Source organism: Pithys albifrons, chromosome 25 (genome assembly GCF_047495875.1).
Source record: "Pithys albifrons albifrons isolate INPA30051 chromosome 25, PitAlb_v1, whole genome shotgun sequence".
Taxonomy (NCBI): domain Eukaryota; kingdom Metazoa; phylum Chordata; class Aves; order Passeriformes; family Thamnophilidae; genus Pithys; species Pithys albifrons.
Genome location: NC_092482.1, coordinates 1603571 through 1630575, shown reverse-complemented (window position 1 = coordinate 1630575; position 27005 = coordinate 1603571). Strand labels below are relative to the sequence as shown.

The window sequence follows — 27005 nt, the reverse complement described above, 5'->3', positions numbered from 1 at the left end:
GGTGGGCAAAGCTGGGCACAGCCAGGTGGGCAGGGGATGTGGCAGAGGCAGAGCAACAAGTGCTGCTTCCCCCTCTTGCCCTGCCCTCCCCACCCTGTGGCTCTGGCAGGAAACATTTGGAGCTTTCTGGTTCCTGGAGAGAACCCACAGGTTTAAAAGCCTCTGGTGCCAGTTGGGGAACACCCTGGGCTGTGGGAGGGGTGTCAGGTCATCCAGGAGGGACTGAACATGGCACTGGCACCTTCCCACCAGTGCCATGGTCTGGGGAGCTTTTCCAGGCAGGACACAGCCAGGATTTTGAAGCTGGAGGGTGTGAGTTTGATGGTGAAGTTGTGGGGGGAGGTTCATGCTTGGCTGTCGTGACAGTCAGGACAGTCAGGACAGTCAGGGTGGGTTCACTGGGAGCCCCCAGAGGGGTCTGACTCTGCCTTGGCTCAGCCTGACCTCAGTACGTGACGTTAAATCACTCAGTGCTCCCTCCTGGTGCAGCTTCCTCCTGGAAATCCATCTGGGATTCAGGGGCTGCAAAGGAGAGAATAAGCTCTGTGGTATTCACCAAGTGTGAGGTTTGTGCAGTTATTTGGCAAAATGTACCATAATGAGGTGTCTGATCCTGCTTTCCATTCCTGCCTTCCCCGAGTGGCACTGGCAGCACCTGCAAGTAGGTAACTGTGTGTCCACGTGATCCCTGACTTTCCTTCTGAATTTCTGGATGGTTTTCTTGGAAACAGCAGCCAGTTCTCTCCTCCTGCATGCCCTGCTTTCCCCATTTGTAAAAGGAGATGGAGATGTTATAAACTATTGCAGGACAGGAGCAGTGAGCACTGATGTGCACGTGCTCTGGGAGGAGCTGCTGAAGGAGCTGGGCCACAGTTTTCCCATCTTCCTGCCCCACAAAACCTGGAGTTTATACCATGAGGAGCCCTCAAGCATTTAAAACATTATGAGATTTAGTAAAGGTTTAATTTAAATTTGCCTTTCAGCACTTTGTCTGCAGAAATCACGTTTTTGAGCTTTTCTTGTTCACTGCCAAGGCTGGAAATGTGTATGAAAAAGTGGAGGGAAAAGGAAAATAGAGATTTTTGTGACATAATTTAGCCCTAGGAACAGATATTCCAAATGCCAGGAGTTATGTGACAGAATGATGGGTATTGGCAGTGCTGGTTGGGCTCTCAGCAAGGGCTGTGAAGTTCTAGGCTGGATTTGCCTCCTCTTTTCACCAGTTCATCCCAGTGAAATCTTGCCTGGCATCATGGCAGGATCTTGGGCCTCCTCCTGCTCAGGATTCAGCCAAAGCCACACTGGCAGGTGCTGATTTCTGCAGCACTTTTGCTTCACTTCACACCTGCCTTCTCCAGGATTTGCCTCCTGCCCCATCCCTTCTCCTGCCCCTTTTGTTCCCATTTATTCTCTTGATTCCTTAGCTAATTATTCCCCTTCTCTCCTCTCCCAAAACAGGGAGTGGAGCTCAGACATTTGCTGGAATTGCCTCTTCCCCTGACAGCATCCCAGCTCTGGCACGTGCTGGCAGCTGCACCCTCAGGGCTTTTCCTGCATGAGGAAACAATCAGGAATCTTCCTGGAGTCAGGGAATTTTGATGTGACTCTTCTGAGCCCACACTGGGGACTTCAGTCTCCAGAATAAACCACCCATGCCAGGGTGGGGTATCAAACCAGGCTTTTATTCCACAAAAAACAAGGCTGGGAGACAGGAGGGTGGATTTTCCCAAGCCCTGCAGGTCAGGCAGGTGTTTGTCCAACTGGTCCCCTCACCAGTGACCACACTGGGAAGTTTGGAACTGGGCACAGAAGTTCCTGCAGCTCCAGTGAAGAAGGTCATGGGTTTGGCTGGTATTTGGGGCATGGAACAGCTCCTGTGTCAGCTCAGTGTGTTCCCACTGGAATGTGAAGGGGAAGAAGCAGGAATGTGATGGAGCCAGTTCTGCCCATCCACCCTGCCCACCTTTCCTCAGGAGGATGGAAAATCAGGACTCTCCCTCTCTCCAGCCATGATTTTTTTTCCATGGTTTGCAATTTGAAGACTCCCACATTTCTGGTGCTTTAGTGGGAGAATAAAACAGGATGAAAAAAGCAAACTGAGCAATCTGTGTTGTGTCAGCAGGGACAGACCCAGAGCAGCTGTTGGGAGGAGACACGTGGGGGATCTCTGGGTTGGATCCTGAGGTCTCCACCCACTGAGCTCTTCACCTGTGCACGTGCAGCACGTGCTGGAATGAAGGTTTTCCCATTTTCTGGACAGGGTGGATCTGGGAAACCCTTGAAGGAAGCAGAGAGAGGGAGGGCAAAGGGGCACAAAGTTCCTCTGGGGAAATGGCAAGAGGAAAGCTCAGGTTTCTTGGAATCAGCCAGAGCTTGTTAAGTCCTTCCTTGTCATCTCCCCATGACCTGATGTGGGGCTTCTGTTGCTGTTCTGCTCTCCAGATGTTGCCTCAGCTGGGGCAGAGATAGTGGGATGCTCCCAGGCAGAGCCTGGATGTGGGGGAAGGGATCCCAGGCTCGTGTGGATGGGTGGAGAAGGAAAAGAGGGATATGAATGTATGGTTGTAAATCCAGCCCTACACACCCTCCTTTCTTTTCCCTTACAACTGTTCTCAGCAGAGGGAAAGTTCCCCTCTCAGCACTCTCTGATTTCTTTTCCAGAGTCGGAAGGACAAAGAAAGACCTAAACAGAAGCACAAAAAGCGGCCGGAGTCCCCCAGCAGCCTCCCCCCGGCACCAGTGCCCGTCCCCACCGACAAGGTACAGCCCCTGGGCACGAGGGGTGGGCAGGGAGGGTGGGCAGAGCCCCCCTGGCACGGCAGGGCAGGGCAGGGCTGGGCAGGAGGGAAAGGCCTTTGCTCCGTTCCTTCGGGTTCCTGTCCCTCCACATTCCTGCTCTCTGCTACACCTGGATGCCCCCCCTGGGAATTCAGCAGCTGCCCTGGGTTGTGGCAGCACTGAGGGCACAGCCAGGGAACTCCCAGGGCACCGAGCTGGCAGTGCCAGCCTGGCTTGCAGCAGATGTGCAGACCTGAAACTCTCACAGAACAGATAAAAATATCCAGGGTTGTGGACAGCCCAGGCAGGTGGCAAAGCAAGGCAGGACCTGGAGTGGGGTCTTATCCTTTATTAGACTTATATTTATCCTTTTTTATTCCCCCAATTTCCTCCATTAGGGGAAAAATCCAAAGGAAAACCTTGGAAGAAAAGAAGCTCTTCAAGGTGCAGAATAGAGGCAGCTTTTCTGTGACAGCAACAGGAACTTGGGTTCTGAGTTCCTGCATTTCAGGAAAGTTCAGGCAAAGGGGCACAGGAGGGCCCTGGTTTGTTCCTGAGGTGTAGAGAGAATCCAGTTCCCTCCTGGGAAGGTGCCCCCTGTGTGGGATTGACTTCTCCATGGCCAGTTTGCAGTTGTTCAGGGTCAGGGAGCAAATGGGGTTACTCCAGTCCTTGGAGCTTTGGAGCTGAACTGGGGTGGGAATGTGAATTAATGCAGCTCCTTAGCAGGGCTGTTTGGTGTAAATGAGAAGGACGAGGGCCAGGCTCCTGCTGGAACAAAGAAATTGTCCCAGGAATGTCTCTTTGTGCACAGAAATGCTGCTTGGAAAGGCTTGGGTGTCCTGGCCATGTGGAAAGGAAAATTCCCAGGCAAGCAGAGTCTGGCTGTGTGGGAAGCACTGCAGGGACAGGCTGGGAGGTGAAAGCACAGGGGCTTTGGGGTGACTGGGGAGGATTCTCCACATCCTGTGTGAGGCCAAGGAGTAGATTTGGGTCGGAGCTGCCTTGGCAAAGCTGGGCTTAGGCTGGGAGCAGCAGCAGCACAAGCTCTGAGCTCCACTCCTGATTTCCCTGCTGGAAACAAGGCCTGGTTTCCCCGTGGGGATGTGAGGGCAGCTCAGCTGTGGCTGCAGGAGCAGCAGATTCACCTGGTTAAAGGAGCTGACAGGACCTGATGGCCTGAGGAGATTATTTTCAAGCTGAGCTGAAACCCAAACCCTTCTCTTGGCCAGCAGAGCAGTCGCCAGACAATCCCCCACTGTCTCCTCCAAGTCCTGCCAGACCTTTACAAACCCAGAGGGAAGGGTGTAATTCAGTTTTACAGGCAGCTTTCAGCTCTTTGTAAGGGCAAATTCAGGAGCTCCTCGTTGCTGTGGCTGTGCTGGAGCTGACAGGGCTTCAGTGTTTCCCCAGGGAGTCACCATTAACCCTCAGAATGGAGAGTAGGTTGGACTTTTCTGTGCATTTTTTTGTGCCTGGCTCCCAAAGTTCTGTTCAAACTCTGTTACCAAAGGTACTCACTCCAGATCAAACTTGATCTGAAATTTCAGAGCTGCCCAGGACCCTGCACAGCCTCCTCAGGGGGGTTGCCTGAGGCTCTCTGGGTTGTTCCACCAGTGCTCCACTGCACAGGATAAAATAAAACCTGGAGGCACAGCAAGGGAGCTTGGCCAGAGTGCCAGAGGGCAGGGGTGGATGGGATACTGGGGGGAAATCCTTCCCTGGGAGGGTGGGCAGACCTGGCACAGGTGCCCAGAGAAGCTGCCCCATCCCTGGCAGTGCCCAAGGGCAGGTTGGAGCAACCTGGGACAGTGGAAGGTGTCCCTGCTCGGGGGTTGGAACTGTGAGATCTTTCAGGTCCTCCCAACCCAACCCATCCCAGCCCATTCCATGGTTCCTGGAGCAGCAGCCAGTGCCCCTCCCCTCCCCTGGGCCCATCCTGCTGCTCTTGCAGGAGATCTGAACCTCCCAGCTGCTCCTCCTTCCAGCTGCATCCACAGGGATCCCCTGTGGACACCCCCCCACATGTGCTCGGGTTTGGGGCTGCAACATCTGCCCTGCTCCGGGTTTGGGATGGAATCTGGGAATGCCAAGGGCTCCCTGCACCCACCTGCCCCTGGGCAGCAGGGTGGGCAGCTCCAGGTGCAGAGCCACTGGAGGCAGGGGCACTTCCCAGGGTTCCCAGTGACATCTGAGCTCCTGGCTCCCGGATCCCAGCCTGGAGCTGGGAATGTCTGTGCTGCATCTGGCTCTGGAAATTCAGCTGCTGTGCTGGGGCAGGGCTTGTGGGGAAGGCTGGTGGTTATCTCTGCAAATCAAGTGCTGTCCTTGTAGGATGTATTTGCAGGAAGAATCCTTGAGCCTTCCTGACATGAGTGGGAATTTTCCAGTGCCACCAAGGACTTAAAATCATGGATTTTCAGCCCATCTGTCTCCAGTCCCCACCTGCCAAGAGCAGCAGCACAGCAGGGTCTGATCCCAAGGCTGAGGGAAGGGACAGGGTTGGGATTAGATGATGAGGTTGGAACTGGGTGATCCTTAAGGCTCCTTCCAAGCCAAACCATTCCATGATTCTGGGATGTGGGAAAGGTTGTGAGTAGCTCAGACACAGAGAGGGTGCAGTAGGTGACAGGAATTCCTGACCTCACCCTGGTGATCCAGCATGGAAAGGCTGATCCTCAGGGCTGAGGGGCTGCTTCCTCCCTCTGCCCTGCAGTTCCTCACCCACACCCTCCCTGCTTCCCCTCTCCAGCAGTTTAATCCAGGGCAAAGCTCTCCGTGTTTCCCACACCCCCCCAGCCTCCCCCACCCCTTCTGGATTCCATCAGTGCTTCCCTGAGCAGCTCATCCTGCCAATCCAGAGGCAAAGGGATGCTCTGATTTCCCAGAAATAGATTCCTGAGGAGCTGCTGAGTGTCCCAGGGAGGCCAAGGCAGCAGGGACAGCCCCTGGGGGCAGCAGGGATGGGCAGGAGGTGTGTGCCCCCCTGTGCTGGGCTGCCCAGGTGCCTTCCCCCCACCTCTGCCAGGGCAGGGCAGGAGTTTCCCCCTCAGTCTGTCACCCCCCGCTGGGGCAGCAGGTTTGGGGTGACATTTTTCCCATGGTTGGTTTAAACAGACCTTCAGCTGGAGCTTCTGCCTCATTTTAAGCCAGCTCTCACTTCCTCAGTGTTTCCCTGATTTCTGTCCTGCCCCCACACCCGAGGGCAGCACATGGAACGTTGTGCTGGGCACACACAGATTTCCACACTGCAGGAAAGCTGCTCCAGGCATTGCAAGCTGGCAAAGAGAAGGATGCAGGGCCCTGCAGCCCTGAGCTGCAGCATCCTCTTCATCAGGGGCAGGACTGCAGCCCTCATTAGTGTAATTAATGCTGGGGTTGTGGCAGCAGCCCCTCCCCTCCAGGACAGCCTGTGTTGTGCTTGGCAGTCCACCTGTGTCTTCTGGAAGGTTCTGCAGGGACAGAACTCGAGGCCCAGGGAGGGGAAGGGTTTGCTGTGGTTGCAGTTTGTCTCAAGGCTCCTCCTGCAGTGCTTGGGCTCTTCCCCAAATTCAGGCTCTGCTGAGAAGGGCCCTGTGTGGGGAGGAGGGTTCATGGTAGGACCCTGCAGGTCCATCTGCTGTGACCTGTTTGGGACACCATATCGAGGATGGAGTTGGGCAGGAGGTGGGGAAATCCTGCCTTGGAATCTCTGGGATCTCTCAGGGAGGTCTCTGAGGTCAGACCAGCCCCACATGTGTGTCCATTCCCCACCTTCAGCTCAGCCTCCCTTACCCTCTTTTTTCTGGCCTTAATTTTGAATGAAGATTTATTTCCCCCTCCCACCCTGCACTCATCCATTCCTTGCCTCTCCCTCCCTTCCTCACCCTCTGGATGTGGGATGTGTCTGCTCCTGTGGCTCCCCATGCCCTTCCCTGGCCTTGTACACCTTGTGCTGAGCTCCAAAGTGGTGAATTGAGGGGAGGGAAATTCAGGGCTCTCATTCCTGGGCCTCCATGGGCAGCCTCTCCCATTCCAGGGGGCAGCCTCTCCCGTTCCCGGGGGCAGCCTCTCCCGTTCCAGGGGGCAGCCTCTCCCGTTCCAGGGGGCAGCCTCTCCCGTTCCCTGGGCAGCCTCTCCCGTTCCCTGGGCAGCCTCTCCCGTTCCCGGGGGCAGCCTCTCCCGTTCCAGGGGGCAGCCTCTCCCGTTCCATGGGCAGCCTCTCCCGTTCCCGGGGGCAGCCTCTCCCGTTCCCTGGGCCGCCTCTCCCGTTCCAGGGGGCAGCCTCTCCCGTTCCAGGGGGCAGCCTCTCCCGTTCCAGGGGGCAGCCTCTCCCGTTCCCGGGGGCAGCCTCTCCCGTTCCATGGGCAGCCTCTCCCGTTCCCGGGGGCAGCCTCTCCCGTTCCCTGGGCCGCCTCTCCCGTTCCAGGGGGCAGCCTCTCCCGTTCCCGGGGGCAGCCTCTCCCGTTCCCTGGGCCGCCTCTCCCGTTCCAGGGGGCAGCCTCCCCCGTTCCAGGGGGCAGCCTCCCCCGTTCCAGGGGGCAGCCTCTCCCGTTCCAGGGGGCAGCCTCTCCCATTCCATGGGCCGCCTCTCCCATTCCAGGGGGCAGCCTCCCCCATTCCATGGGCCGCCTCTCCCATTCCCGGGGGCAGCCTCTCCCATTCCATGGGCCTTCCCACAGCCCCAGCCTCCTCTCCTTTCCCTCCCCAGGCACATGTGGAGAGTCAGAAAGATTTCCGTGCTCCCCCTGAGCTCATAAATCAAGGAGGTTTAATCTCTTCTATCCAGGAGTCTGTGATGAGAAAACACAGACCCCTCCCTGCTCTCCCCCCTGATTTCCACCACTCCCTTCCTCCTGTCTTTCATATTCCCGGCACATCTGGTGTGTGTTTTGCTGCCAGCTGTTGGATTGTGCAGAGTGATTAAACCATGTGGGAGGAAGGGGAGAGATTGTTATCAGGGCATTCAGGAGTCTCCATTACCAGCCCCTTTTTCCTGCAGCTCAGCCCAGGCAGAGTCAGCTGGAGCCAGGGAAGGGATTGGGCTTCTCCTTGGGAGAAAGAACAAGGTGTTTTCATTAATGCCCAGCTGTTGCCTCTTGGGCTGCAGCCATCACATTAGAGCTCTGTTTATAACACTGATTGGTTCAGGGATACCTAAAAGGTACACTCGGGCTTGGCTTTGAAGTGATATGAAGGGGCAGGTTTCATTTCCCAGTGGGAGCACCCCGGGGGAATCTGGTTTGGGGTTCTTTCCTCTCTCCCCCTGTGAAACTCCCACACTTCTCTCTCTCCTCCCAAGCTCCTGGATTTCCCAGCATCTGGTCAGCCCCTTCATCCCCCTTCCTTCCCTGTCTCCTGCAGGCTTATGTGGGGTTTGGGGAGCATCTGTTGCTGCGTGGTCAGATGTTGCTCTGACAGCATCACAGGGAAGGATTTACTGCCCGAGGTCTGGGAAACCTGGGCTGGCTTTAGGGAACCTCCTGTGGCAGCACAGGGCTGAGCAAGTTCCCCCAGGTGGAATGACTGTGCTGAGAACAGCACACCTGAGGGAGGAGCTGAAATGCACGTTTGAGTCACAGCCAAATTCCGAGTTTATTTGGGCTGAGCAGTGCGGGGAGTCCCCGCTGTCTGTGCCCTGATTGCAGGGCCCTCTTTCATTTCCTGCACTTCCATGGGATGAGTGTAATCCCTGGCAGTACAAACCCTGGTGCCACCGAGCAGCCAGAGAGGGAAACGTTGCTTTTCTCTCTCCAGTAACCTGACCTGACCACCCCTTTGTGGGCAGAGGGGCAATTACTGCTCTTAAGGGGAAATGGGTAAAAGGAGCCCCTGCTGTGGCCACATCTGGCCCGAATGAGTCCCCTCTGTGTCTGTTCCCTGCCCAGGGCTCCACCAGCCACCATGAGGGGAGCAAGGAGACCTCTGAGGTCGCCAGGTCGGAGGTGAAAGGCAGGAAATCCTCGAGCCATGGCAGCAGCCACAAGGGGAAGAAGACGGGAAGCGGGAAAAGCTCAGTTGGCTTCAGCTCAGCTTCATCCAGTGGGACCTTCCAGCCTGCAGGTAAGGGGTGAAGGAGGAGGAAGAGGAGAGGAAAGGAGGTTGGGATGAGGGAGAAGGAAGGGGAGAATGGTGGTGGTGTTCTGTTCTGCTCCTCTCGAATATCTCTGTGCATAAAGAGACCTGTTCACCTGCTGTGAACCTTTGCCTGTGGAGGTTTCTTTAACCCCTTGAAGAGAAAGGGAAGAGTCTGGTGCTCCTGACTCCGTGCACAGAGGGAAGAACGGAGGCAGAGGAGTGTTCCAGCTCCCCTCCTGCACAGGCCTGCAAGGGAAACCAACTCCAGATGTCTTTGTGGAGGGAGGAGGGAAGGGATTCTGTGCTCAGGCTCCCATCTGCTCTGACCTCTCTCGGTTCTGTTCCATCCCCTGGGATGCTCCTGGGGGCTGCAGGGATAGGGGGGATGCAGGACTGGGGGAGCAGACACAGCACAGGTGGGATGAACCTGCTGCTGAGCACCTTTGGTGCTTCCCAGAGTGCATCCAAGGGCTGGGAGGTGACAGGGATGGCTCAGCTTGGGCACCTCAGTGCGACAAAGCCCCTGTGCTGTGCCCATGCCCTCATTGCCTCATGGGCTGAGCTCTGCCACCACCACCAGCCTTCCCACCCCACCCCTGCCTCCCCTGTGCCCCCCAGGTACCTCCTGCAGCAGCCTGCAGTGCTCCCAGGACTTTGTGACATTCCCCAAGCTCGAGCAGGACGACGAGAAGTACCGGAAACCTGTGTCTTCCTCATCTTCCTCCCACTGCTCCCCGCTGTACGAAGGGCAGAAGGGGGACATCTTTGAGCAGAAGGTGATCTTCTCTGGCTTTGGGTCCATCATGCGCTTCTCCACCTCGGCTGTGAGCCAGCAGAGGGGCAGGGACGCCTCCCCTGTGGACTACAAAGCCTCAAACACCATCAGTGCCCCCTCGGGGGGGAGTGGTGGCCCCAGTGGGAGCAGCAGCAGCCACAAGAGGATGCCGTCCCTCAGCATGGAGGAGGGAGAGATGCTGAAGGAAAAGAAGCACAAGGGCAGCAAGAAGAACAAGCACGGGCCTGGCAGGCCAAAGGGGGGGAAAAGCAAAGAGATTCTGGGGGCCCAGCTGGCTGGGTCCACCTCCACTTCCTCGTCCCCCTTCTCTGGTGGCTCCCTCGTGAGCTCCAGCATCGGCAACTCCTCCCGGTCCTTCAGCCACACTGGGAATCTGCCCAGCCTCAGCATGGAGTCCCCTCTGCTGGGCTCAGGTATGTTCCCTGGGGCTCCAGGTGTGCACAGATCCTTTTGCAGAGCATTTAGCTGGTGTCTGGACCTGTCTGCAGAGTCCTGTCCCTTGAATTCAGTCTCATAAAATCCACGTCTGGGCTCCCTGTTCCACCCTGGCCTTCAGCCTGGGATCTCCTCCAGGTCACCTTCCCTGTGGTTGGGGCTGTGGAGGAGAATTCCAACCCCTTTTTGCTCAAGGGCTGGAAAACCTCAGCCAGCCAGGGCTGCATTGCCAGCTCGAGAAAGAGGGACCTTCACAGGCCAAACCTGAACAACCACAGTCTGACCCCAAATTAGAGACTCTCACAAGCGGTTCGAGTTTAACCCCTCTCCTAAAAACAGAACCTCTCATCCTGCTCTGACCACATCCATGTTCTTACAGCTGTTCCCAGCCTGAGCTGCCTTCCCTGGCCTGGCCTGGCGGAGGACAGGCAGGACACAGGGCAGGAAGGGGTTAAGGCAGCAGCAGAGGAGGGGCTGCTGCTCAGGGCTGAGGTTTGACACTGTTCTGGCAGCAGAACTTGTCATCGGTCTATTGTGGGTTGTTTGCAGATGCTCCAATTTAGGTCAGATTGCAGGGGGGAGGTGGGATTGTGTTGTGTTCTCCAGCAGCCAGGGCTGTTTGTCTGGAGAAAAGGAGCTGCAGGAACTGAGGCAGCTTCCACAACCAGAACCTTAGGCCAAGTTGGGTATTTTTTTCCCTGGAACAACAAAGGGATGTTTCAAAGAGGAGGAGGCTGCCAGGCCTCCGTGTTCCCCTATTCTGCTTGTTCTCCCATTCTTCTCTTGTGGAGAGCTCTTGGCAGGGCTCCCCGGGCTTTGGGCACTGCCTGTGCTGCATTCCTGAGCCAGGGAAGGCAGACAGTCCCCTCCCTCAGCAGCAGCTCTCTGCTCTCTCCCTCATTTTGCTCCCTGGGCATCACGCAAGGGGCAGGTGTGTGTGGGCAGCGAGTCCACTGCCCCCTCCTGCCACTGATTGTGCCTTGGGTGAGTCTCTTGATGCTGTGATTTCCCTGTTGGATTGTGTCTGGATGCACTGGGGAAGGGCTGGAAAATTCTGTGATTCCTTTGGATAGAGGGACCGTGGGCTGAGCCCCCTCTGGCTCATGCCAAGCTGGAGGGGCACTGGTGCCACTGAGATCAAGCCCTGCTGAAGACCAGCTGCTTCCAGGCCATGGAAGGGGCAGCAATGGGGGCTGTGTAACCCTTCTCCTCCCCTGGCAGGGATCTACACCAGTAACAAGGACCCCATTTCCCACGGGGGAGGGGTGCTCCGGGCTGTCTGCAGCACCCCCCTCTCCTCCAGCCTCCTGGCACACCAGGGCACCTCATCCCTGCCGCAGCTCAACCGCTCCCCCTTCGCCAGCACCATCCCAGCCTCCTCCTCCTCAGTCTCCACCACGCAGGTAAGACCCTCGGCCCCTGCAGAGGGGCTGCTCGGGGAGGCTGTTGGGCACAGCAGGGCAGGAGGAGCTGCTTTTCCACCTGGGATCAGCTGCTTTTCCTGCAGTTTGCAGGGGAGCTGCTTCTCTGGGAGGCACTAGAAAGGTGGAGGTGGGTTTTTTGTGTCACACACCCTGTTTGGGTTTTCTGGTTCCGAAAAGGACAGGTGGCTTCCCACTGACTGGGATATTCCCACTGCTCTGGTAGCTGACACTGGGCTGGGTCCTGGGCTGGGTCCTGGGCTGGGTCCTGGGCTGGGTCCTATTCTGGGTCCTGGGCTGGGTCCTGTGCTGGGTCCTGTGCCGGATCCTCTGTTGGATCCTCTTCTGGATCCTGCCAGCAGTGCCAGCCCTGCCTTCCCTGCAGCACAGACACCTGGAGGGAGGGCTGGCAGGTGCCAGCTGGGTGGGCTGTGCCAGCACACGGAGCAGGAGCTCTCTGAGAGGTGTTTTCCAGGGAGGACAGAGCTGGTTTTCCAGTGTTAACATGGCTCATTCAGACTCTTGGCTCTGAGACAGGGCTGGGAAGATTTCAACAGTCTAGTGAGACTTCCAAGGAGATATTTTTAACACTCTCTCAGGGCTGGAGTTGGGACGAGATGGAATCATGAAGTTTTTTTCCTCTTGTGCTTTAGAGAAGTCCTTTCTCCAAGCCGTGTCTCTGCCCTCACCTCCTTGTTTCCCCTGTAGGTGTTCTCCCTGGCAGGTTCCACGTTCAGCCTCCCTTCCTCACACATTTTTGGGAGCCCCCTGACGTCCGGGCTGTCCATCAACCCCCTCCTGAACCAGGCGGAGAGCAGCCGGGCAGGTAGGTGGGGCTGGAGGGGTGGGAGCTGGCACTGCCCCAGGGCTGGCCCGGGACGAGTGGAGGAACTGCAGCCCTGGGCCTGCCCCCCTGGGCCTCCAGCTGCCCTCCCTGCCTGCTGCCACCCTCTGTGTGACAGCCAGGGCTGCCAGAGGGGGCTGTGCCAGAGGGGGCCAGGGGGCTGTGCCAGAGGGGGCCAGGGGGCTGTGCCAGAGGGGGGTCAGGGGGCCAGGGGGCTGTGCCAGAGGGGGCCAGGGGGCTGTGCCAGAAGGGGCCAGGGGGCTGTGCCAGAGGTGACCAGGGGGCTGTGCCAGAGGTGACTAGGGGGCTGTGCCAGAGGGGGCTGTGCCAGAGGTGACTAGGGGGCTGTGTCAGAGGGGGCCAGGGGCTGTGTCAGAGGGGACCAGGGGCTGCCAGAGGGGGCCAGGGGGTTGGCAGAGGGGACCAGGAACTGCCAGAGGGGGCCAGGGCTTTCCCCAAGCAGGGGGTGCTTGTGTTTGCCTAAAGCACCTCTGGTGTGTCCCTGGAGAATGTTTGTCCCTGCTGTGTCCCTGGACACGTGCTGGAAAAGGGCAAGAATGCCAAGTCCTCCCCTGCAGAATTTGCTCTCTTCCCTCTCACTGAGGCTGGACACAGTGAAAGCTTCCACAAGCTTTGCTTGCTCCAAATGCCTTATAAGTTTTTCCCTGGGGTTTGTGTTCTGGGTTTCTTTCTCAGTGAGAGATACCTCACACTCTGAATTTTCATCTCCCACTCCTGTTCTGAGTTATTTTCTTCCCTTCCCCTTTGGCCTTGTCGTGAATGCCACAAAATCCACTTTTTTTTCCACTCCCAAACACGAACATGCCAACGTTGAATTACTCACAACTGCTCGTTTTTTCCCACCAAGGCAAATTCATTTTCCTTGGAAAGCTTCCTGGTTAATAAGCAGGAAACTTGAAGCATCATAAGATTTTTCTGTTTTTCACCCCCCTCCCCAGGCAGAGTCGAGCTGAGGTTTTGGTTCACAGCAGTGGTTAAACAAAAGCACCCTCCTGGTTTTCAGCTGTTAGTCAGTGGTGCCACTGCCTCCTGCTCCCCTAACCCAGATCTGGGGGAGCTCAGCGTGCTGGATGCTGGAGCTGGGAGGTGAAAGCCTGTCTGGTGTCACGCTGAGTGACAGGCACTTGAGAACACGGCCCTCATTAGGGGTGGCTGGGAGTGCTCCGGATAATCCCACACCACTGTTCCCTTATTTGCCTTAACAAGGGGCCATGTGGAGCATGAATGGCCACGTGTGTTTCCTCATGACCTGTGCAAGCCCCTGGAAGGTCCCTCCGTGTGTCCCTGGCAGCATTTTGTCACTCTGTCCCTGAGCTGGAAGGTGACAGCACAGCCCAGGCTGTGGGAATCAGAGCCGTGAATCAGGAGTGATTCACCCACCTGGAATTAAGGGCTGATTCCAATGGGATGACAGGAATTATCTTTCCCTCAGGGCAATCAGCAAGAGGTGACCCAGTGCTGCTTCCTCTGTGCTGTTATTCTGGCAAGGTGCTGACAGGAGAGGGAAGGAGTCACCTGTCAGGAATAATCCTGGAGCCGGGTCCTGTTCCAGCCCCAGGGCTATTAATGATTGAGGCAAAATCCCACTTACAAAGTGCTCCAAACCCCCCCTGATCCTCAGTTTCCTTTCCAAGGTCGCTTTTTCTTGTTTGACAGGGATCTTAGAAGCTTCAGGATGGGGTTTGTTTTCCAGTTTCAGGCAGCCTTCAGAACAGCTCCTGGGGTTTGTCACGTTTAAGGTTTGTCCATCACTGTCTCCTGCTGGAATTAGTGGCCCAGAGGGCGTTAAGCCAAATTCACTTGTTTTTTTTTTTCTCCAGGGGGATTAATTAACAGGCATTAAACCTGCTGCGTGGGGCCATTGTCACTTAAAAGGATGGTGATTCCTTTAATCCCAAATCCTTAACAGGGTGGTTGGGAAGTTGGAAGTAATCCCACCTTGTCTTTACCTCAGGTTGCCGTGTCTGTGCAGACAGAGCCGGTGCAGGCAGAGCTTTCACTGCAGGGATCTTTCAGCTTTTCCCCATTTTAATGTGCTGGAGGGAACTGGTGTCACAGCTGGGGGAACAGGGAGGTTCTTCTCGCTGCTGCAGGTTCAAACCGTGGTGCCTTTGGCAGTACAGAAAGTCTGATTCTTATCTGAGCTGCTGTCTGGTCCTTCCTCCCACGGCTTGTCCTGGATCCTGCTCTCCTTCTGATGACAGACCAAATGTTTTTATCTTTTCTGGTTGTCTTCAAGCCTCTTTTCCAGCCTGGCTGGCTCGGAAAGAGCTGTCTCTGGGTGATAACTCTGTCATCTCCTGTTCTGGGCACATCAGGGTGGTTTGGGGCAGGAGATAATCGACTGTGGAGCCTGGTCCTGTTTCAGAAACCAGAATCATGTGTGTGCAGCCCCCCTGGGCTGCAGCAAACGACGTGACAAGAAAGTCAAAGCTTCCCTGAATTTTTATTTGCATCCAAGTTAAAGTGGTTTTAGTGAAGCTGCACATCGTGGGCTGGGGATGTTTTTATGGAATCACAGACTGGTTTGGGTTGAGAGGGAGCTTAAACCCATCCAGTCCCACCCCCTGCCATGGGCAGGGACACCTCCCACCAGCCCAGGGTGCTCCAAGCCTTGTCCAGCCTTGGACACTCCCAGGGCTGGGGCAGCCACAACTTCTCTGGGCACCTGTGCCAGGGCCTGCCCACCCTCCCAGGGAGGAATTTCCTCCCAATGTCCCATCTAACCCTGCCCTCCTTCAGCTTAAGGCCATTCACCTTTGCCCTGTCACTCCTGCCGTGTCCAAAATGCCTCTGCAGCTCTCTTGGAACCCCTTTAGGCACTGGAAGGTGCCCTCAGGTTGGTCACACCCAGAAAGCCATGGCTCCTCCCCAGAGGATGGACCAGCCATAACTGATGTCCAGAAGGACATTCCCATGGGACTGAAGGGGTGAGGATCCACCTCGTACCTGTCTGGAAGAGCTGCTGAACACCAGCTGTGTTTGCTTGTTCCCAGCAGCAGCAAACACCCCTCTCCAGGCACCCCCTGTAAATCACAGCGTTCCCTGCAGGAGATTTCCTGCATTCTCGCACAGAAGAACTGTCTGGTGTTGTGTGAAGAAGAGGAGGGGCCGCAGGCAGCTGGTGTGGGCTGGAGTCACAACATCTGCCACGTCCCAGAGCGAGGGGGGCGCGGGTTTACAGGCTGGCAGGGCCTGGGGGTGGGCAGCAAATGGCAGGGAAAGGCACTTCACTTTGGATTGCCCCTTGGATGGGACATCCCCTGCACATGAACACGGTGGCTCCAACCCCAGAGTCCTGCACAGAGGGATGGCTGGGGGGGAGAAGCTTCTGGAGACCAAAGCACGTCCCCTCTTCACTGAGCATTCGAATCCTGGGTTTGGTTCTGGACCCCTCACAATAAGAAGATGCTGGAGCATGTCCAGGAGCTGGGGAAGGGGCTGGAGCAGCAGGAGCAGCTGAGGGAGCTGGAGGGGCTCAGCCTGGAGAAAAGGAGGCTCAGGGGGCACCTTCTGGCTCTCTGCAACTCCCTGACAGGAGAGGGGAGCTGGGGAGGGTCAGGCTCTGCTCCAGGGAAGAGGGACAGGGTGAGGGGAAATGACCTCAAGCTGTGCCAGGGGAGGTTCAGGTTGGACGTCAGGGGAAAATTCATGGAAGGCTGGTCAGGCACTGGAACAGGTTGCCAAGGGTAGTGGTGGAGTCACCAGGCCTGGAAGTGTTCAGAAAACGTGTGGATGTGGCACTTGGGGACACGGTTTAGTGGTGACATGTCAGTGCTGGGTTAATGTTTGAGCTCGATGACCTTGGAGGGCTTTTCCAACCTGAACGATTCCATGAATCCATTTAAGCTCTTCAGAAAGGAGCTGAGCACCTGGAAATTTTGAAGAATCCCTGCTGGGTTTGAGGAAAGGATTCTGAATCTTGGCTGATTTTAGAGGTCTTTTTCAACATAAACGACTCAGGGACTGATCCTTCAGGATTCCAGGATCGATCCTGGAGGCGGGGGCGCTGCGGTGGCACCGGGCAAGGCTCGGCACGGGGTTTATCCATCCCTTCGGCTCAGCCAAATGTCCCATCCCCCGGCAGCTTTTCCAGCTCAAGGAAAACCTCCTCCTTGTCCATCCCGGGGGCAGAGCGGGGCCGGGTGACCTCGCCAGGGTGACTCTCCGGTGCCAGGCGGTGCCAGCAGCCCCTCCCTGGGGGAGGTGCATCCGGCCCCGCGTTGCGCAGCGCGGGGCTGGCGCTGCTCGGTCGTGCCCGGTCCTGCCGGGGGCTACCCGGTGCTCCTCGGTCCTGCCGGGGGCTACCCGGTGCTCCTGGGTCCTGCCCGGGGCTACTCGGTACTGTCCTGTGCTGCTTGGTGCGGTGCTGCTCGGTGCGGTCCTGCCCGGTCCATCTCGGTCCTGCCCGGTCCATCCCGGTGCGGTGCTGCTCGGTCCTGCCCGGTGCCGTTCGATGTTTCTCGGTGTCATTCGGTGCCGCTCGGTGTTTCTCAGTGTCACTCAGTGTTTCTCGGTCCTGCTCGGTGTTTCTCGGTGCCGCTCGGTGTTGCTCGGTGTCTCTCGGTTCTGCTCGGTGTTTCTCGGTGCCGCTCGGTATTTCTCAGTCCTCCTCGGTGTTTCTTGGTCCTGCTCAGTGTTTCTCGGTCCTGCTCGGTGTCTCTCGGTGCCACTCGCTGTCTCTCGGTCCTGCTCGGTGTCTCTCGGTGCTGCTCGGTGCTCCCATCTAGCGGGGACACCCCGGCCACCGCCGCCGCTGATCACCGGCCCCTCTGTCCCTGTCCCCTCGCAGAGCCAGACCTGGAGGATTGCAGCTTCGGCTGCCGAGGGACGTCGCCGCAGGAGAGTCTCTCTTCCATGTGAGTGTCCTTCGGGAGCACTCCCCGCCGCAGGAACGGGAGTGCGGGAGCGTGGGAACCCCGGGAAGCCGCGGGATGACACAGCAAGGAAAGGGAGAGAGGCTGGGGCAAGAGGAGGCAGCTCCTTCCCTGCTCCTCGGGGCTGGGCTGGGGTGGGATGCGCTGGAATGGGATGCGATGCACTAGGATGGGATGGGATGCACTGGGATGGGATGCACTAGGATGGGATGGGATGGAATAGGATGCACTAGAATGGGATGGGATGGGATGGGATGGGAGGCACTGGGATGGGATGGGATGCACTGGGATGGGATGCACTGGGATGGGATGGGGCAGGTTTGCTTTCCTCACACAAGCCAGGACTAACAGGAACACAGGGCTCACCTAGAGTGGAGCAGAAGAGGCTGAGGCTGGGGGGGATGCAGCCACTCCCAGCTCAAGGCACAGGAGCTGTGGGAGCAGAGGAGGAGAGGTGCAGAGCAGGGAAGCACCTCTGACACCCCCAACCCTCGGCCAGGTCCCCCATCAGCAGCCTCCCGACCCTCTTCGACCAGACCGTGTCGTGCAGCAGCAGTGGGCAGCTGGAGAATGTCCCCCAGGCCACCCCCAACATCGAGCAGCTCCTGGAGAAGCAGGGCAATGGGGAGGCCGGCGTGAACAGTGAGTCCCTGAGCACGGGGGCTGGGGGAGGAGAGGTCCTTGTGCGTGTTTGTGTGGGAGCCAGCTGGGATTCTGCCCACGGGCAGTGGGGCCGGTGGGGGACAAAGCCCTAGTGTGTGCCATGGGGGAGTGGCTGGCAGTGGCACTGTGGTTTGGGGCCAGGCTCCTCCCAGAACGGGGTCTGACTGTGGATCCTGTGATCCCCTTCTCCTCTTTCCTCCATCCCCCCTTCTCTCCTCTGGCCCTGTCCCCTTCCCCCTTCCTTTCCCTGCAGTTGTAGAAATGCTCAAGGCCCTGCACTCGCTGCAGAAGGAGAACCAGCGGCTCCAGGAGCAGATCATGACACTGACGGCCAAGAAGGAGCGTTTGCAGCTCCTCAACGTCCAGCTCTCTGTCCCCTTCCCCGTGGTGACCAGCAGCAATGGCCCAGGCAGCCAGGCCCAGTACATCCTGCCTCCCAATGGTGAGGGGGCTGGGGGGAAGAATCCCTGTGCCCTGGGGAGTGCAGGAGGGGGCACAGTGGGGGGATCTGACCCACTCAGCCACTGTACTCACTGCCCCTTGCTGTGGCTGTGGCCATGCCAGCCTCCAGCCCTGACTCTGCATCCTCACTCCTTTCCTCCCTCCCTCCAGTCTGCAACAACGATTCCCTGAGCATCAGCAAGAGCCCCCCATGCAAGAACAGCTTTGGGATTGAGAACTCCCTCTCCACATCCTCTGAGGTAACACAGCCCCTGCATCCACCAGTCTGTGGGAAGGGACTTGGGTAGGGAGCAGTGCAGTCCCAGGACTCTGACTTGGTAGCCAGCTCATAAAGCCTCGCAGCCCAGGCTCAGAGTCAGGTTCTTTCTCTGGTGTGCCCATTCTTCATCTCGGTGCTGAGGTCTGAGCAGAGTAGCTGAGACCTGGAGCATGAGGTGGGAATGCTTCCAAGTTATTCTGGAGATCCAGCCGAGCACATCTGAGTTCTGGGACCCCTCTGAGCTGCACTGCACTCACAGCCCCCCTTCCCACCTCCAGCTCCTGCCCCCCTGGAGCTGAGCTGACCTTTCCCAGCTGCCCCCATCTGATGCTCTTGTGTCCGTTTCTCCCCCAGGACCCTCACTCAGGGTGTCCCAGCAGGAGCAGCTCCTCCCTGTCCTTCCACAGCACCCCTCCACCCCTGCCCCTGCTGCAGCAGAGCCCGGCCTCGCTGCCCCTGCCCGCGGCCCAGCAGGTCAATGGCCTGGCCCGGGTGGCCGGCGGCGGGCTGGGGGGAGGCACCAGCGCCAGCCACGGCCTCTCCACGGTGCCCATGGTGGATGGCCTGATGGGGAGCCTGGCAGGAGGCCAGCAGATGCCCATCAACGGGATCCTGGGCAGCCTGAACGGAGCGCAGACCGCCCAGGCTCCGAGCGCGCTGACCCAGGCGAGCGCACCCCCGGCCCTGCAGCTCCCCAGCAGCCTGAGCAGGTGAGCACGGGGGGCTGGGGCAGCCCTGCAGCTCCCCAGCAGCCTGAGCAGGTGAGCACGGGGGGCTGGGGCAGCCCTGCCCTCCCCAGCAGCCTGAGCAGGTGAGCACGGGGGGCTGGGGCAGCCCTGCCCTCCCCAGCAGCCTGAGCAGGTGAGCACGGGGGGCTGGGACAGCCCTGCCCTCCCCAGCAGCCTGAGCAGGTGAGCACGGGGGGCTGGGGCAGCCCTGCCCTCCCCAGCAGCCTGAGCAGGTGAGCACGGGGGGCTAGGGCAGCCCTGCCCTCCCCAGCAGCTCCGGGAGGGAGGGAGGGACAAGCCCTATGTATGCAGGACCAGGATGGTCTTGCTGACATGCCCTGCTCCAGGAGGGAGGGAGGGACAAGCCCTGTGTGTGCAGGACCAGGATGGGCAGTGCTGACATTCCCTGCCCTGCTCTGGGAGGGAGGGACAAGCCCTGTGTGTGCAGGACCAGGATGGGCAGTGCTGACATTCCCTGCCCTGCTCTGGGAGGGAGGGACAAGCCCTGTGTGTGCAGGACCAGGATGGGCAGTGCTGACATTCCCTGCCCTGCTCTGGGAGGGAGGGACAAGCCCTGTGTGTGCAGGACTAAGGTGGGCCATGCTGACATTCCCTGCCCTGCTCCCCTGCAGCATTCCCAGCCTGAGTCCCCTGACAGAGCAGCAGAGACACGTCTTGCACCAACACGAGCAGCAGCTCCAGCAGCTCCAGCAGCTCCTGACTTCCCAGCCACTAAATCCGGTGAGTGAGGGGCTGTTTAATGGGACAGTCTCACAGCAGAGGACAGAGGTAGGGCTCTCTCCTTCCCCTGACCCCCTGACCACAGGGATGCAGAGCCGGGGACCTTTTCCCAGCTCCTGGCTGCTGCAGGTGGAACAAGGAGCAAAGCTTTGGGCAGGAACCTCCCAAAGATTTGAACATTTCCTTTGTACAAAGGAAAAACTTACTCTGGGTTTCCCACGTCCTGAGGGGGTGAGAAGGTGGGAACTCTAAGCCACCGTGAAATCAGGAGAGGGAAATCAGTTGAGCTGTTACCTCCTCCAGCCATCCTTGGATGCAAATCCTGTCTGATCCTGCTGCCAGGAGAGGGCTGGGCTCTGGGTTCCCGGGTGTGCTGAGGAGAAGAACACACTTGAGGACACTATTTGAGGTTAGAAAGGGATAAACAGCAAATTGCTCTAGTCCTGAGGCAGGAGAGCTGTGTCTGGGCTCATTCACATGGAGAACTGGAGATGCCAGGAGGACTCTGCAGGTGGCTGAGGATTTTGGGGTCAGGGAAAGGACCAGGTGGCTGCTCTGAGGCTCTTGGCTCTGTGCCTGCATCTCCGTGGGTCAAACAGCAGCCCTGGCCCAGGAGAGGTGCAAAGGAGCCCGTCAGTGTGTGAAACCACAGTCCCTGCCCTGCCTGGAGTCAGCCAGGAATGCCACCAGCTCCCGTCAATGGAGCTGTGCTGTGCTCATTTATATCTCCCTGGAACGTGGCCCGTTGCTTTGGACAGATTTCTGGGTCAGGCTATTTATATCCCAGGGAAAAGCAAATTTCAAAGGGCCTCTCTGTGGAGCAGCTGATGGCACCGTGTCATCAGCTGCATCCCCGTGGGGGCAGGACAATGTCAGCTCTCAGCCTGCTGCACTGGTCGATGGTTGCCATGGTGATTCCTGCGGTTTGCTGGATCTGAGGGCCACCTCTGGATGCAGGTGAGGTGTGACCCTCATCCCCCTGGGTCCTGCTCACCTGCACCCACCCTGCAGGTCAGGGCTGAGCTGGGAAGCAGGAGGGGCTGGGGAAGGAAATGAAGAGCCAATCTGGAAATTCAGGATAGTGATTGCCACAGATTTCAGATCCCTGGGTGGATGGATTGGGAATTGCTGAGTGGATTTGTGGGCCTGCAGGTGTCTGGGTGAGGGTTCACTAATCCCCTGTCAGAAAACAGTGGGGTTGGAAAGGTCAGAGGCACAGGCTGTTAATGAACACAGGGCAGACTGTTCCTCTCTCTCCCTATAGAGATGGGATCAAGGGGACTTTCTCCCTGTCTCCAGTGGCATTGCCTGGGTTAGAGAGAGTGTGTCAAGGAATCATTAAGGTTGGAAAAGACCTCCAAGATCATCAAGTCCAATCTTTGACTGAATCCCACCATGCCCATTGAACCCTATCAAAGTGTCACCTCTGGTTATTTTTGAACATTTCCAGGATGGTGACTCCCCCACTTCCCTGGGCAGCCTGTCCCAGTGCTTAACCCCTCTTCCAGTGAAGAAACTTTCCCTGCTATCCAGCCTGAACCTCCCTTGGTGCAGGTTGAGTCCCGGTGGCTCCCGCATGACGTGTCACCTCTTCTCGAGTGCTTTGTCCCTCCTTTGCCTCATCTCCCTCCCCCTCCCTGCAGGAGCAGCAGGCTCTGGTGTTCCAGATGATGCAGCAGATCCAGCAGAAGCGGGAGCTGCAGCGGCTGCAGCTGAGCAGCTCATCCCAGCTGTCCATGAGCAGCCTCCTGGCCGCCACCTCCGCGCCCGCCCTGATGACCTCGGCCCCGCAGCCGCCCCCCAGCACCAGCTCCCTGCTGGCCTCCCTGTCCCCGCAGCAGCTCAACCCCAGCACTGCCCTGCTGGCCCCCCAGGCCACCCCACCGCTCAGCACCCCTGGGAGCAGCCTCCTGGCCTCGGGAACGGGCCTCCCACCTGTCCTGACGGCACAGCCCAACCCCTTCCTCAACCTGCAGCCTGACGGCAACCCCGCGAAAGGAACGGTGCGTATGCTGTTGGCACTGCCCTGACCCCCAGAGCCCGTGGGGCGGGCACAGCCCCGGGAGACACCCCTGTGCCCCAGCTGATTGGGGGGAGCACGTAGGAACCAGAGCCAGGACGCTCCTTGGCTTTGCTGCATCCCTGCCTGGCCACTGGCACAGCCCCATCCCATCTCCGGGGACTGGCAGGGCCCTGGGTGGGCACAGAGGCTCCCCAGGTGTCCCTACCTGTGTGTGCAGGTGCTGCAGAATCCAGGCAGGGACAGGCCATGGGGTTGGCTCCGTTCTCCCCAGGATTTGGATGGGATGAGATGCCCCAGGCAGGGCTGGCCCTGTGGAGCCTGATGACGGAATGCAAAGGTGACTCCGTGTTGGCAGCCACGGTTTAGGAGGAATCTGGCACCCCAGAGGAGAGGGGGAGAGGTTTCCAGCCTTGTACTGGGACACCAGTGTCCAGGGACTGGTGGGGTGACACTTCCACCTCCTCCATCCCTCCCCTGCACCTGTGCCTGTACCCAGAAGGTCCATCCCTGGCTGGAGACACTTGAGAGCCAAAGGCTGAGGGTTGAGGGCCCAGTTGGGCCTGAGCTGGGCAGAGGGACCCCTGGGCTCCCATGTCTCTTGATTCTGGAGGAGCCTGAGAGGTGCCAGCGAGCAGGGCCAGGTGTGCAGCCCACGGGGCCTCCCTGCTCTGCCCCCAGTACTGATTCCTGTCTCCTCTGATACGTGTCTCCTCTGCGTCTCTTTCTGTTTGTTTTTTTAAAGAACATGAATGAAAAGGGAGCTCCTCTTACCCAGGACAAGGGCTAAGCTTCCCCCTCACCCTGAAAAAACCAGCAGCCAACTCCTCTGCCCAGGGGAATGTGGCTTTTCCACAGCCAACCTTGACACTGTTAGAGCAATGAGCACAAGGCCTCCGAGGAGCATTCCTGCCACTGGGCCATGCCAAGAGGTGCTTTGGAAGACAGAAGGTCTGTGGCCGAGCCCTGGCACCGAGAGGAGTGAAGGTGGGGGGTTCTGTGCCACCCTGCTCCCTGTGGAGGAGGCAATTCCACCGGATCCTGCCAACCGGAGCGCGGGTGGGCACCTGTGAGCAGCCCCCAGGGAGAGCCCCCCGAGTGTCCCTGGGGGAGGGAGACCCCTCTGCTGAGCCTGAGGATCCTGGCAGTGCCCGTGGAGGCAGCACTGGACGTGGCAGCGCTGGGAGGGGACGTGGTGGCCGTGCCCACGTGTCACCTCACCCAGGTGGGGCTGTTCGAAGAGTTCTTGGAGCTGAGATTTCCCACTGCATTTCACCCGCTGGGCTCTTCTCTCTGTAGCCCCAACACCTCAGCTGGAGCCAAATCCAGCCTGGAAAGACACAGGTGGGAATACTGGATGAGGACTGGAGCTGGGGAGGAGGTGGAAGTCCTTGGAAGGACGTTGCCACACATGCCCTGCCAGCTGCTGTTGGGTCGGTGCCACCCTCACCTGAAAAGCACATTCCTGCTCCGTGCAGTCTCTTCCCTTCCAAGATTCCCAAAGGAAAACATTTCAGCCTGCAAAAGAGTCTGTAGCCAGGATTATCCAACGTCAGAAGGTGCATTTGAACCTTGAAGTTGACTCCTGGACCTGAGCTCAGAGATAAAAGTGTGTGTGGGGAAGAGAGTCCCAAATCCATTCCTTGTTCTTCCCTGCCCACCACAAGTCACTCCAGTCTGGTACAACCACGTTCTTCCACTGATCTTGGGCTCTTGGGAAAAGGGGATCTCCAAGGAGTGGGACAGTGTCCGAATCCTGAGCTGGACATCAGACCCTTCATCATTCTCCACCTTTTGACCTTAATTCCATCTTGCAGCCTGGAACCTCAGCCAGGAATCAGCTTCCTCTGAGCCTGGATGGATGGATGGATGGATGGATGGATGGATGGATGGATGGATGGATGGATGGATGGATGGATGGACAGGTGGGGCAGCTCTGGGGAAGGGGAACACCTACGTCAAACGTACCAATGCCCCTTCTTTTCCTCATGCCCTGGGTAACTCCAGGGACAGGGGGGAAGGCTCCAGCTGATGGAAACTCTGAGGGTCTTAAAAACCAAGTTGTTGGACCTTAATGACATTTTTCAGCACATTCCCACTGCCTTCAACTAGTTTGCACTATTCAGATTTGTCAGCAGTGGGGCTGTGCTGATGTACCAGAAAAGCTTGTCCTAGGCAAAACTCACCTGCTAAGTATCTTTCTTCCTTTTTATTTTATTTTATATTATTTTATTTTATTTTATTTGTTTGGAAGATTGTCACCACGATGGTTGAGTAAGGCTAAAAAGGAGAGAGAAAACCTTTCTGCTCTCAGCCTGCAGTTCTGTGAACTGGGCAGAATGCTGCTGTCTGCTCAGAAATATATATATATTATATATATATATATAATTTTTTATATATATAAAGAAAAGCTAATGTTTTAACAAGGTTAAGAAGCTATTGGGAAGGTGGAGATGGCAGCTAAAAGTGGCAAAGCAGGAGAGAAAGCCTCCCTTCCTGGCAGTCCCTGCAGCTGGCACACCCCTGTCCCCAGACACTCCCAAGGGACAGGTTGGGCTGTGCCACCTCCCCCCACCTGCCACCTCCAAACTGGGACTGAGATCTTCCAGTTCAACCCAGCATTTGGGCCCCCTGTCCCCAAAATTGCTCTGGCACATTTGTGTCCTTGCACTTTTTAAATTCCTTTTGGTTTTTGTCTTGTTCCCCCCACCCCCAGCCGTGTTGTTCCCCCTCCCTGGCACCCCCAGAGGTGCCACCCAAAATCCCTGGCACAGGGACCTGGCACAGGAGCTGTTTTTAAAGCTCACCTGGCTCAGGTGAGCTGTAAAAACCTCAGGTCTCACCTGGCTGCCCCCCCTCATGTCTTGGGTTTGAAAGCCACTGCTACAAAGAGCAAATATATTCAGCAAATTAGGGTTAAAATGTTAAATTTCAGGGCTGCCCCTCAGGCCTGGCTTTGTGAGATGCACCTGCCATCCCTCAGATCCTTGGGATTTGGGGACAGACATTCCTCAGCACTGGTTTGGGGTGGACAGGAGTGTCAGAGTGGGCTCTGCCAGCTGTGTTTGTTGATTTTAATTATATTTTTCCCTTTTTATTACTCTGAGATCCCAAATTCCCGTTGCCACATTGTTGCCCACTTGGTGCCACCACTGTGACATCCAGCCCCATTTAGAACCCCCAGGCCCTGATGTCATGCCCAGATTGGGTCAGATTCTTCCCAAATTCAACCACATTTCCCACTCTGGAATTAGAAACGTGACAGTGGCAGGGAGAGAGGGAAGGTGGGGAGGCTGGTTGGGATCAATCCCTTGTGGAGCAAGTCATGGTACGATGCAGTGACCCCCCAGCACACCCCAAATCCATGTGGGAACACCTCAGAGTTGGGTTTGGTGCCCAAATCCCTGGGGAACAGCAGGAACCACATGGGGGGTCAGTGAGAGGCACTTCATGGGGGTCAGGAGGCTGAAAGGTGCTGGGTGGGCTCCAGTGGCTCCTGGGAGAATATTTGGGAGCCCAGGCATTGGAAGAGGGTGGAAATCAAGGAATTGGGGTTTTTTTAGGCAGGATCTCTTAAATCAGGAAAGGCTGAGCTGTGCAGCACCCCCAGCCCCCTGCTCAGTGCCCCAGGTTTGGGGGTGGCAGCAGTTGGAGGAGGATCCCCCCCGGCTCTCCAGGAGTCCCTGGGACAAGCTGGGATAAGGCTGGAGAAGACGAGGGGGATAAGAGACATAAAGCACTTACACATCTTTCCACCACCTTCCAAAGGCTCCCAATCCCTGGGAATTGCCACCTCCACTTGTCCCAGAGCCAAAGGTCCCTTTGGCAGATTGAGGGGGCAGAAGGGGGCACTGCTGGGAAGTTGCCAGTTGGATCCCTGTGAGGAAAAAAAGAGGGAGAGCAGGGAAAGGAGAAAGAAAAGCTAAAGATTATCTGTGTTTCAGTTGCACTGGGGTACGTTTCTTTACCCGTTTTGATGCTGATGTCTCATTTAGTATGTGCATGTGTCCTTTTTGGATTTGTTTTGGGGTTTTTTTAATTAAATAAAAGAGAAAAAATGTGTATATTTTTGGCAATTTAAGGTAATGTAGCTAAGATATATTTTTTTCACGCTGCTTGACTGTTCTTTATTATAATAAATAATATTAATATTAATATCAAAGAGTTTTTTAATACAACCAAGGGGGGGATTTAGATGAGAACGGGCTGTGGGATGAATTCCCTGCAAGGTGCTGGGTCCTGCTTTCAGGATCGGGATCGACGACTGGGACTGCACGGTGGGATCGGGTATCGTGACTGGAACCAGGATCGGGACCTGGCACCAGCACCGGGACTGGGATCAGGCACCGGGATCAGACACTGGCACTGGGAGCGGGACTGGGGCACCGGGAACGGGTATCGGGACTGCGCTTCGGGAGCGACAGCGGGATTGGGCACCGGGATAGAGCACCGGGAGCGGCACCGGGAACGAGTACCGGGATTGGGCACTGGGATAGAGCACCGGGAGCGGCACCGGGAACGAGTACCGGGATTGGGCACTGGGATAGAGCACCGGGAACGAGTACCGGGATTGGGCACTGGGATAGAGCACCGGGAGCGGCACCGGGAACGAGTACCAGGAGCATCACCAGGAGAAGGACTGGAAGCAGTGCCAGGAACCGCATGGGAGCATCACCGGGAGCGCCACCGGAAGAAGCAATGGAAGCAGAGCCAGGAGCGACACCGGGACCAGCATCAGGAGCATCACCGGGAGCGGCACCGGGAGAAGCAATGGAAGCTGAGCCAGGAGCGACACCGGGACCAGCATCGGGAGCATCACCGGGAGCGACACCGGGAGAAGCAATGGAAGCTGAGCCAGGAGTGGCACCGGGAGCATCACCGGGAGCAGCATCGGGAGCGGCAC

At 57.5% G+C, this 27005-nt stretch overlaps 1 protein-coding gene across 3 annotated transcripts in view; it reads left to right on the top strand.

Annotated features, from left to right (window-relative positions):
- The window catches only part of MLLT6 (MLLT6, PHD finger containing), a 46139-nt gene extending 19882 nt beyond the window's left edge, over positions 1–26257 (top strand). For 2 of the 3 annotated variants that reach the window (XM_071577426.1, XM_071577425.1), the window contains exons 8-20: positions 2662–2760; positions 8646–8820; positions 9454–10044; positions 11288–11469; positions 12196–12313; positions 17145–17211; positions 17729–17871; positions 18146–18334; positions 18505–18593; positions 18968–19323; positions 19974–20082; positions 21726–22085; positions 22848–26257. In XM_071577426.1, coding sequence (XP_071433527.1) covers positions 2662–2760; positions 8646–8820; positions 9454–10044; positions 11288–11469; positions 12196–12313; positions 17145–17211; positions 17729–17871; positions 18146–18334; positions 18505–18593; positions 18968–19323; positions 19974–20082; positions 21726–22085; positions 22848–22892 — 2523 coding nt within the window. In that variant the 3' untranslated portion in view covers positions 22893–26257. The remainder of the gene's footprint in view (positions 1–2661; positions 2761–8645; positions 8821–9453; positions 10045–11287; positions 11470–12195; positions 12314–17144; positions 17212–17728; positions 17872–18145; positions 18335–18504; positions 18594–18967; positions 19324–19973; positions 20083–21725; positions 22086–22847) is intronic. The other variant, XM_071577427.1, reaches the window with a different exon arrangement.
- Positions 26258–27005: the final 748 nt, after the last annotated feature.